The 12,522-nt window shown below is 32.5% G+C and overlaps 2 protein-coding genes across 2 annotated transcripts; one reads left to right on the top strand and one right to left on the bottom strand.

The window, feature by feature from the left end:
* The first annotated feature begins 5,876 nt into the window (after positions 1-5,876).
* On the top strand, positions 5,877-8,467 carry LOC131660345 (probable protein phosphatase 2C 27). The gene is made up of 4 exons (XM_058929577.1): positions 5,877-6,340; positions 6,866-7,060; positions 7,341-7,546; positions 7,784-8,467. The coding sequence occupies exons 1-4, from the start codon at positions 6,098-6,100 to the stop codon at positions 8,334-8,336; spliced, it is 1,197 nt and encodes a 398-aa protein (XP_058785560.1). The 5' UTR covers positions 5,877-6,097; the 3' UTR covers positions 8,337-8,467.
* A 250-nt stretch (positions 8,468-8,717) lies between these two features.
* Positions 8,718-12,286, bottom strand: LOC131660346 (uncharacterized). The gene is made up of 9 exons (XM_058929578.1): positions 12,036-12,286; positions 11,899-11,925; positions 11,729-11,808; positions 11,107-11,176; positions 10,851-10,908; positions 10,065-10,116; positions 9,864-9,888; positions 9,671-9,762; positions 8,718-9,112 (listed from the first exon to the last, which is right to left on the bottom strand). The coding sequence occupies exons 1-9, from the start codon at positions 12,156-12,158 to the stop codon at positions 9,058-9,060; spliced, it is 582 nt and encodes a 193-aa protein (XP_058785561.1). The 5' UTR covers positions 12,159-12,286; the 3' UTR covers positions 8,718-9,057.
* Positions 12,287-12,522: the final 236 nt, after the last annotated feature.

Genomic DNA, 12,522 nt, shown 5'->3' with positions numbered 1-12,522 from the left:
CCCACCACTATAGTTTAAAAACAAATCCATCCTAGGAGATATAAATAAAGCATTTGTACTATTTCTTGGAGCAATGGTGTAATTTCTCTATTTTTTTTTAATATAGTATTGCGACTCCTAATTAAGATTAGGATTCTTCTCTAAGTTTTAATAAAAAAATGTTATTCATACACTAAATTTATATAGTGTAAATACGTGAATAGTATTTTCATATTATTTTAATGTTTTAATATATTTTTTTCTAAAAATATTTTGATTAATAAAATATTAAAATTTGATTAATGCAATTTAAAATTCGGTTAATATATATTCTAAAATATTAATATATATATATATATATATATATATATATATATATAGTTCAGATTTTGATTAATATTATATATACAGTTAAAAGTTGATTAATACAGTTCATAACTTGGTTAATGAATTCTTAAACATAAAAAAAATTAAATAATAAAATAAAATAAATTTAGTTAAAAGAGTGTAAAAGTTGATTAATACATTTATGATTTAGTGTCAGAACATGGTTAATAATATATATTTTATTAGTTAATAAAGTAGTGAAAGTAGTTAATGAATTATAAGAAAAATAATTGGTTAATTGCGCTCATTTTTTTGGTTAATACAATTGCAAAGTTGTTTAATGACACAACTTTATATTTGTGTTGTAAAATAAATTTTAAAAGTAAATATTTTTTTAAAAAAATTAAAATTAAAATTATTTTAATTAAAAACAATGTTACCGTATAAATACGGTGAACAGTGTTTACGATGTATGTATTAGGTGTTTAAAAAGTTGTGACACATAGCTAGAGCTGTCAATATGGGCTACCCGGCCCATATGGGCTTCGGGCTTTTTAGGGTCGGGCCCGAAATACTCATATTTAAATAGGCTCTAGTTTTATTACCCAGGCCCAGCGTTGTCTGGGCTTTGGGCTACCTAGACTTAAACGGGCTTCGGCCCTAAACGGGCCCATTTTCTCAAAAAAAAAAGAAAAAAAAACTCCTTATTTCTTTAAGTTACCATGCAATTGCAATTTGCATGAAGATTTCTTATATCCAAAATTAAGATCTTTAAATAATGCTTTCTAAATAAGTATTTCTCATATTCAAAATTAACTTAACTCAAACTATTCAATGTACACCATAAATTATCCAATGAAGCACAAAAAATTAAATAACTTGTTCCAACAAGTTTTAAGTTACAAATATTCATGATAATAGAAAATATTCATGATAACACAAAATAAATTTCTTCCTTCCAAAATAACACAAAATATTCATGAACACAAAATAAATTTCTTCCTTCCAAGATAACACAAACAACTGGAAGATTCATTCATGGGTTATTGTGAGAGGATTAGGTTATGGTTTTGTGTGAACAACAGAACAAAAATTGATTATTATATTAAGTTATGGGTTATTGATTCATTCCGCTATTGGGCTTCCTTGCTTGGCCCAATTGTGTCTTATTTTTTTTATGGTAAGTTAATAGTTAGGAAGAGATATTTTAAAATTATATTATAAATTTAATATTTTTTTGGACTAGCGGGCTACCCATAGCCCATACGAGCTAACCCATATTTTTTATGATTTTTTTGTGTCGGGCTAAAAAAGGCCAGGAAGTAAATGGACTAAAAAATTAAGGCCCATGCCCTAATTTTTTTCGGGCCCAATAGGTCGGCCCATGTGCTTTGGCCCATTTTGACAGCTCTACACATAGCAATGTTGTTTTAATAACTAGTGGAAATATTTATTACTCCCTCAAATATTTTTCAGCATTAGTATTTGGTTCATATGATTGCCTAATCTGATTTGGGGGTCAGTTTTGTCATTAAATAGTTTTAGTCCCCTCCCGATCGCAGTTGCGAAGAATCAAACTGTGGTCCTCCCTCTAATTTTGTTTATAAGAAAAGTTTACTTTTTATGTTCATTAAATAATAAATGTATCTGGATTATATAATAGACTATATACATTAATTATTTAATGCATCTAAAAAAATTATTTTTTCTTATAAATAAGACCAGAGAGAGTATTATACTACAACAACTTGTAAAATTAATTACCATTATACTACAACGATTTATAAGAATACTCACCATTATAATTTGGTACCATACAACCCGACCCAATTCATTGACGCCATATCCTACTTATGGCAACAAACCTTAGTTGGTTCTTGAACAATGGTGACAATGACTTTTCACCAATTGGCACCGACAACGACAGAGGCCACAACAACAATTGAAAGAAGAAAAAGTGATAATAAGGGTCGTATACTTTAAGCTAGTAATTCTAATCAAAGGTAAGAGTCATCCTCAACTCAACTGCTATTCACTTCCGAACAAATAGGCAAACTACTAAATCTTCTTAAGTCAACTCCTATGTGCTCTATTGCTTAAAAAAGGTATTTTTTTTAGTGTTAGTCTCAATCAAACATGGATAGTAGATTCAGGTGTTACTGATCATAAGACCAGTGAATCTATTTTTTTTCTTCATATAGCCCCTGTGTAATAATAAGATAAAAAAATGCAAATGACTCTTTTTTAGCCATTGCAAGTAAATTCTCAGTTGTCTTCTCTCTAAGTATAACCCTTATAGATATCCTTCATGTCTCAAATCTTTCTTATAGTTTGGTGTCAGTCAATAAGTTATCTAAAGAGAAACATTGTCAAACTAAATTTTTTCGTACTCATTGAGTCTTTCAGGATTTAAACTCAAGGATGATGATTAGCAATGCTAAGGAGAATGGATGACTAATTGCAATTATTAACATGTTCTTGTAATATGCTCCACACTCTAAAATAAATGATATTTGGCGATCTACCTTTCCATATCTCATATGGAGAAATACCAGTTATCTTCAAAGGAATCATATTCATTATATGGCATGTGAATAGTAATGTTTCACCTCATAAATTAAATGGCAATTCAGAATGCACTAACATAGCATTTATCATTTCTTTATATATTTGATTCTTTCTCTCAGCTAGACCATTTTGTTCTTGTGTACGCTGTGTGGAACATTCAAGTTTAATGTCATATTCTTCATAATATACATCAAATTCTGTAGAAAAGTATTCCCAGCCCTATCACTCCTAAAGACTTTGATATTTCTACTTAATTGATTTTCTACTTCCGATTTACAAATTGTAAGGCATTAAATGCACCATCTTTACGCTTTAAAAGGTATACATGTGTGAACCTAGAGCAATCATCGATAACGGTTATGAAATACCAGTTTCTCCATGGGTTAACATGTCATTAAATTCACACAAATCAGAATGCACAAGATCAAGCAAATTTGATTTTCTTTCAACACTTTCTTAATCATTTTTTATTTAACACATATTTCATATTTTTCGAAATCATGAATATTGCATGAGATCAATCCATATTTAATTAGTCTATTCATAGTACTAATACCAATATTTGCTAATCTAGAATGCCATAAAGAAATAGATTCAAGCATATAAGCAGAATTAGAAATTTCATTAATAATATTGTCAGTAGTACAAAGTTTTATCATTCCCTCAACGAAATATCCTTTTTCACAAATACTTTGTTACAGGTCAATATTAGTTTGTCTCATACATATACAGGCTTAATGCCTAATTTTCCCAATAAGTCCCCAATAAGGTTCCTATTCATGTTGGAGACATGAAGTACATTGACAAAAGTGACATTCTTTCCGGAAGTGAATATGAGTTTGACGGATCCCATTCCAACGACTCTAGATCGTACTTTATTTTCTATGTGTACTTCTTGTCCATCATTTACTTAGGAATAGGTTTTAAATGCTGATTTGTCATAAGAAACATGCACGGTAGCACACCCATCATATCACAATCCTTTCACTTTGCCTTTGATTGCCATAATCTCGCTCAACGTAGAAATTATGTTGTCATCAACATGAACGACATTAACTTCATTTTTGGACTTGTTGTGCCTACAATATCGAGCATAGTGACCTGGTTTGCTACACACATAGCAACCGACTACTGGTGCTTTTGGTCAGTTAGAATTCTTGAACTTGTTATGTTCCTTCCTAGGTTCATAATGGTTCTTCATGCCATCTTGTTTCCTTTTTCCTTTTGCAGTCATAGCATTAACTTTAGGGAATTCAGTAGACACAAAATTTTTCTCTATCCTTCGACTCCTCCTTGATTCAGAAGTGTTTGTGAATTTTCTCCAGCGAGAAATCCTCAAAATTATGCAGCAATTTCTTCGTGTATCATTTCCATGAAGGTGGCAATTTTGTAATAATTGCACCGACTTGGAAAGCTTCTAGAATGCCTATTTTTACGACTTTTATTTTATTCACGAGAACCTGTAACTCGTGTACTTGTGCAAGAATCGGCTTGAAATCAAACATTTTAAAATCAAAGTATTTAAATATTAAAAGCTTTTTGTACCTTCCTCTTCAGCCTTGAATTTGAATTCGAGTGCTTTCTATATCTTTGTTGCACATTGTGTGTCAGTGTATAGAATATATAGATGACCAGATAATGTGTTCAGAATATGTCCACGACATATAAATTCATTTACCTTTCATTTCTTATGTTCCTTATTGACTTCATCAATGTCATCTTCTTTTGGTTCTAGAATTGGTGTCAAATCAGGATCTAAGACATAGTGAATCTTTAAGGCAGTCAGAAAAAATATCATCTTGTCTTGCCAACGGGTGAAATTTGTTTCATCAAAAAGCCTCGGTAACGACAATTTGAGGCTTCTATATTGAATGGATCCAGGCTGAAATCGTGAATGAATCAATTTCTTTATAGTATTTCAAGCACCCTCAAATGTCTTAGAGTTTCTATGCAGGAATATCTAGAATAATTCAGTCTACACTTGAGTTTGCACAAATGCTCAAGTGTCATCTACAAGTCACCACTAGCGTCTCTATGCCCACGTCCTCAGACCCAGTCTCAGAGCCAAAGTCGGAGTCGGTGTCATAATTCTTGGGACCATCACACTTGTTCATGTGACACTTTATCCTCTTTAACTCTTTTGTTGAATTGATGAATATAACTCTTTATAAAAACTTTCAAAATAAATATTACTTTTTATATAAAATTATTTCTCATGCATTTATTAACATTTTAACAATAACGTTTTAAATAGATACTATGAGCTCTTGTGAGCTTTGAAAAAAAAAACATCAATCATAAAAGTATTTTTGAGAAGATATAAACATATATTTTATTTTAAATTGAAACATATTCTCCAAACAAACTTTACTCAATAAAACACATTTTACAAACGCATGAATTTGATTCCCAATATCCCATAACTTTTTAGTTAGATTATTTTATTCCAACTCACAATATGCATGACCATATCTTCTCCCTCACACATCAATAAAACATCTCACATTTTTATCCAATTTTCAACAAACATTTTGAAAAACAACAAATTAACTTACATATATATCATAATAATAAAAAGAAAGAACAATGATAACATGCTAATTTAAAATCTTACCACTTTTTTTTTTATGGTAAAATCTTACCACTTTACAAATTTGATAAGGTAAAAAAAAGTACTTTCAAAATTGTGATATTTAATGATTACCAACATTTAATCACAATTAAAATTGCAAAGGTAAAGTAATTAAGATAGATGGAGAAGATTTAGACCATAAGAGCAACACCCAATCATAATCAAACACGTATAGTTTAAGAATCCAATGCCTGTCCCTTGACTTTTGCTATCTGTCAGAAAAACAAACCCAACCTCCAAGTATCTCCTAACTCATCCAACGGCTAGGACACAATCCAGTTATCCCCATCCACATCATCCAATCAAAACACTCCACGTGTCCTTATTCCCCATCTACAACCGCCACACGCACCTCCTCCCCTGCAGTTTTTCTTTCTTTTTCCTTCACATTTCAATTCCAATTTCTTTCTCTTTTTTTCCCCAATTCATCACCTAATTCATTCAATTCACCATCTTCAATCTGTTCCTCTTTCCTAAATTATCGATTTTGTTTTAGCTTTTTCTTCAAATTGGAACATTTTTCTTCCCTAAGAAGAGTTTTTTGTTTTTTTAGTGTTTGTTTATTGGGTTTTGGTGGTTTGGTTATTATGTATGTATGATTTGGAAGAAAATATTCTATTTACAATGTTAGAAAGCGGTGATTACAAGAAAAAGAATGATTTTATGGTTGTTGTTAATGATGATGATGATGATGTTGTTGATGTTGATGATGATGATAAATCAGAGGGTTTTAAGAATCTGAAACCAATTCCAAAGGGTAAGCCTCCAAGGCATGTGTCTGGTATGAGACACAGCCTTAGCTCTACCAGATTGACCATGGCTGCAGCAGATTTGGTAAGTTAATCAATCTTGTTAATCACTTTTATTGTTGTAATCTCTTAAGGTTATGGCATGTTATGTTTTGTGCCTTTGTTTTGTTTAATAAATGTTCTTTAGCACTTATTAAGAAGAGGCTGTTACAATTGTACATTTTTTGTAAGTTTTAATGATCGTGTTGGAATTCATTATTTAGTTACTTGTTAAACTGATGTGAAAATAAATGCTGTTAAGATTCCATAAGCAGCATATGGAGAAATGGAACTTTGTTTCCATTTTTAAGTTGTCATTGCCGCCACTATAGTGGCGGTGTGCCGTGATGCGGCGGCTATATTGGAGAGGAAAGGGTGGAAGCGGAGTGGAGCAGCCGCTACAACTCATGGTTGGCCAAAAATGATTATGCCTATTCGATCTAAAAGCCCTTCTAAATCTGGGATTGATAACTAATTAACTATGAAAAGTTCTATTATTTACTTCCTTTGCCATATTATTATGTTGAAAGCTTAGTTTTTCTGATTTGAATGTTTCTATGTCTCTTATAAGGGTGTAGATGCCGAGGTAACTGGAAGTAAGTCATCTTCTGAAGACAAGACAGATTATCTACCCATATATCGGTCAGGAAGTTGTGCTGAAAGAGGACCTAAACAATATATGGAAGATGAACACATATGTATAGATGATCTTACCCAACACATAGGTTCTGCTTCAAATCTTCCTTTTCCTGGAGCTTTCTACGGGGTTCGTATGTTATTCTTACCCAAGTTTACAGTTTATATACATTTGCTTTGATGATCAAGCCTCATTTTTACATTCTTGTTGTGTTGAAACAATTAGAATTTGACATTGCTAAAAATTAAAACAAATGAGTGATAGATTAGAGAGGTTTATATCTGTGATATTAACATAGAAGGTACTGTTTTAAGAGATTGAAGTTTGTCGCGCTCATACAGTGAGATCAGACTTTATTTTTAGCTGCATGTTAAACCAAACAGTTCTGTAACACATACTCATTTTTCAGGTGTTTGATGGTCATGGAGGAACAGACGCTGCTTTGTTTGTAAGAAATAACATCCTTAGACTCATTGTTGAGGACTCACAGTTTCCAACTTGTGCGGGGAAAGCAATTACAAGTGCGTTTATGAAAGCTGATTATGCGTTTGCTGATTCCAGTTCACTTGATATCTCCTCTGGCACCACTGCTTTAACTGCTCTTGTATTTGGGAGGTACTGAACTTGTATTATTATCATCATTGTTTGGTAACAATATAATGGGTATTTGCTTATTTAGTTATAATTTACTTGGGAAAAATCCGAAGAAACTTGGATAGTGTTTTTGTCCTCTCTTATTGGAGATGGAAGGCAAAACTTGCAGAAAGAAACGTATATTTGTTTTGTTTTACATTGTTGCATGATTTCTTTTAAGGTCTTTTCCTCAACTTGAGAAAATTTCATCATTGACAGGAACATGATAATTGCAAATGCGGGGGATTGTCGAGCTGTATTGGGGAGACGAGGTAGAGCAATCGAGATGTCAATAGACCAGAAACCAAATTGCATTTCAGAAAGGCTAAGGATTGAAAAACTTGGTGGAGTGGTATATGATGGATACTTGAACGGCCAATTATCTGTTTCCCGTGCCCTAGGAGACTGGCACATGAAGGGACCTAAGGGTTCCGCATGCCCTTTGAGTTCCGAGCCAGAGTTGCAAGAAGTCTGTCTGACTGAGGATGACGAGTTCTTGATTATGGGCTGTGATGGCTTGTGGGATGTAATGAGTAACCAATGTGCCGTGACCATGGCAAGAAAAGAGTTGATGATACATAATGATCCTCAAAGGTGTTCAAGAGAGTTGGTCAGAGAGGCTCTTAAGCGTAATTCGTGTGATAATTTAACAGTTATCGTCGTATGTTTCTCCTCAGATCCTCCTCCTAGAATAGAGATACCTCCTTCTCGAGTCAGGAGGAGTATATCAGCAGAAAGTCTCACTTTACTTAAGGGTGTATTAGAGTGTTAGTTAGCTCATTATGATTGTATGTTTAGAAAGTATGGATGGATATTTGTATGTATAAAATTGTTGATGTGAAGGTTGCTGCCTGCTTGGTGGTATCCTTAACCTTTCTAATATCATATATTTTCTGATCGAAAGGTACATGTATTAATATTATATACAACTTTTGCCGTTCCTATCTTCATAAGAACGTTATAATCCATGATTATAGATGGACTATGCTTACGACTTGTAAGGGACAAAAGGCGTGTTAGTAACGTTGAATGCTTCAGCCAATATAATATGGATATATGCATGAACAATACACAATGTTAGTTTGCTTTTGCTAACAGAGAACTTATATTTTTGATGGAGCAATCCAAACATGTCATCCATCGAAGAGCAAAATAATCAAAATATGGCAATCATAGAAGTTGCAAAACATTAGTGAGAAGGTTTTTTGTTTGCTTAAATAGTAGAACTTTTCTGTAAAGGCAATACCTCTCTGAATTACCAGGCTCTCAAAATAGAAGAGTTCAGAGTGAGGTGAACAACCAATAAGTCATAATCATAACTTGATTGGAGTCTGATTAACCATATCATTAAAATGTCTTTCAATAATTAAGAAAAATGAAAGTCATTCTAACTCCAACTACAACAAGGACAGCACCATCAATTTTGTGATGCAGTCTGTTAACTTTTATATGCCCAAAAGCTGATATTTCCAGCCACCCTATTATCCAGAGTTTTAGAGCTCCCCATCGTCGTCGTCATCATCATCAACTTCCGCCTCGCGCGATACACTGCAAAAACACATTATTCTCAGTTATGTCTGTATATGTTTTTAAGTTTTAAGAATGCACTAACTGTTCAATAATAAATATGGGATTTTGATGTAGTGCAAGTATGTTGTTCTAACTGGCCAACTTGCAAGAAACTCGTTATGAATTTATTTTAACGTGCTCCCCCCTTGAGATTCTTTGTAGTTTATCATTTTGAAGTATTTGTAACATTTTAGAACCTTAAGGTAGGATAGGACAAACTGTGGAGAGCAGCAACAGCTTTGAAAAGCAAACCCGAAACTATCCCAATTCCTACATGTGTTAAAGGTCGCCTATATGACTGACTCATTCGAACTCATTAATATAAGCCCGGTTAGGAACAACGGGTTAGAAAGGGTAGGCTCCTCAAACTAATGCTAAATGGAAGCGAGAATGTTCCCTATCGGTAAATAATGACATGAACCTAGACCATACAAACTTTTGGCTACCACAAAAGCTCACGACTACAACAAATGTTTCGCAGAAAATCATGTGAACCATTTGGGTAAAATAAATTCTAACTATTATCTTTTAAGTTACCTCGTCTGACTGCAATGTTTGCTCAAATCTTGACAAAGAACTTTGGTCACACCACCCACTTTAACAGATCCTTTCTTTATCAACTCGGTCAGCTACGAGACATGGCATCATTATAAATAATTCTTCATACCATATAATGCAGATGAACATAGACATAATAACTGCAGAAGAGTCAAGAAAAATGAAAATTCACCTCATCTTCGGTTTCTTCAAGTAATCTGGTCACAGTACACACAGATGGTTAGTGCACATCAGCAGTACTCAAGCTTTAAAGTCACTTCTTGAAAAAGCAAAAGGTAATGTGTTGACAAAAAAAAAGGAAATGTGTTGATGCCATAAATATCTTATGTTAAGAAATGTCAAAGTTAAAAACGTAAACCTACTTGCCTCTTACCTTCCACAATAAGAAGAGATATCTTTCGAATATGCCTTAGCTTCTTGTTTATCTGTCAAGAACAGTATTTGTTCAAATAACTTTGATGAAAATGAGAATTAAAAAGGCCTAAAAGATATTTTCCCACAAAGTATTAAAAACAGGAAGTAAAAAACAAAAAGGAAATAACTAAATCGGTTAACACTAGAATAAGCATGACAATGCAACAACTGAAATAATTACTACTAGCTACTCATTAAGGAATTAAAATCTTTCACCTTAATACTTATACGAGTCCAATGTGAAATAATAAGGACTTCAAAATCAGCCATATGCATTATAAGCAACAGGTTGATAAATTGACATGTAAAACTCTTGCAAAAACAGTATTCTCAAATACTTGATGATGAATTCAATAAAATCACAGCTACCTTTCCAGTTTTTGGAGACAAGCAATCAAAATGTTTAATATAATGTATATTCTGATCCTGCATATGAGCTTTTGAATATTTACAACCCATACTCATTCTGCAGGATCAATCTTTTATCATTTATCAATTGTTTTAACATATAATTAATATGTTAAGTACCTTAATGCCAAAATATATTAGAATAGACTGGTGTGTAGCATTAAAATAATAGCATAATGTTTTCTTAACTATACTCCTCAGTTCTTTTCCATGAAAAATTTATTATGTTTTTCTTAAGGCTGAAGTTCAATCAAGTATGGATTGGTTGGCAAACAAAGGGATAAATTTCATGAAGTCAAGCATGCTAAATTAAAGGTAGATGATATAGAGTGCATACTTGTTTTGAGGTTATCCCAGTTACCCACTTTGTACCATTCATGTGAATCTGGAAATATCTGCAAAATAGATGAAAACACAATGCCAATAACACCCATTCTAAAATATCTAAATATGTAACATAATCAAAGAGACAGGGAAGACACGTGTAGATTTCTTACAACGGAAAAGATATAATAAATTTTAATACAGAAACTCAACAACTATATAACAAAATGACAAGATAAGAAACCAATGCAAAGTAATTAAACAAGTACCCTGAGTGAGTAATCTTGCATCTTATCACAGAGGCCATCAAGAAGGTCAACGGCTCTCAACTCGCTGATTCTGAATATTGTACAAAACAGTTTCACAGTTAGTTATATAGTCATTCAATGTCAGTAACTAAGCATTAGTACATTCTTCTTTCTTATAATTGTTAGAAGAAATGAGATTCATGACCTAATGTTTCAGTGTCAGATGTCAAATTGAATTCTAGAAACAAAAAATAAGTAAAGGATTCATTTGGCTATCAATTTTCCCTACATAATGTCTAATTCATTTCAACAACTCTCTTCCTTCAAAGCTTCTAATTTCGGGGCTGTATCCTGTATGGATGGACTTATTTGAGCTTATCTATTGCCATAAATTTTGTACTACTGTTTGGGAGACTTAACGAAAACAGTTTATAACATTTTTCATTTTTTTTTAATTTACTTTAATAATTTTTTCAAGATAGCTAATAAAAACAACTTATAAAAAATAATTTAAATTTATGTAATCTTTTGCTATAAAAATAACTAATGCGAGCTTATTCATATTTGGATAAGCACTTATGCTATAAGCTGAAAATAAGTTGTTTATCCAAATAACTAACAATGTGCTATAAGCTTTTTATACCTGTAATCGATTAACTTTCCTTGACGTTGGCCTTTAGAGTCCAAACGATGGCGCATATCCAAATGATTCCGCGGCTTCTCCTATGTAAATTCAACGAATGAATGAATCAATCATAATGATAATACAACACAGACACAAACGAATTGAATTGAAATAAAACATGTAATTACTCTGGCAAGTCCAATCTCTAGCTCTCCCTGCAACAAAGAATCGGATCCAATCAAATCAAATCAACAACAAACTAAATCTCAGCGATGATCGTTTGATATCTATAAAATGAGTGAAAGATGAATCTGTTAGAGGTTACCGCAACAGCTTTACAGGCAGCACATTTGTCGTCAAGGGCGTGAGATGGCGATAACGTTCCGATGAGGATGAGAAGGAAGAGACAGAGATGGAAGATTGACGAAATTGACCCTGAGATCTTCATCTTCGTCTTCTCTCGATCTACCTCTACCTGCTTCGTTAATCAGTAATAGTAATTAGTAATTAATTTGCACCAAAATGAAGGGCACACGTATACAGCAATGTCGTGAAGAATGGAGCGGAGATGAAATAAGTTAGACTTTCAGGTGATGGAGTCGTAATTTAATGCATTTACTGTATAATTTAAGTCAAATAAAAAAAAATTATTTCTAAAAAATATACCTCTGAAAATGGGGCAAAAATAAAAGTTTGTCAAGTGCTAATAATGTTATGGGATGAATTGATCATTTCATCCATCATTCAAATGAATGATTTGTGAATGTATTTTTTTTATTTATTTATAAAATAGAGGGCTAAAAGTTCAAAAA

The sequence above is a fragment of the Vicia villosa genome, linkage group LG3 (assembly GCF_029867415.1).
Source record: "Vicia villosa cultivar HV-30 ecotype Madison, WI linkage group LG3, Vvil1.0, whole genome shotgun sequence".
Classification (NCBI taxonomy): domain Eukaryota; kingdom Viridiplantae; phylum Streptophyta; class Magnoliopsida; order Fabales; family Fabaceae; genus Vicia; species Vicia villosa.
The sequence above is the reverse complement of the archived record's forward strand: the minus strand, read 5'-3'. Positions and strand labels throughout refer to the sequence as shown.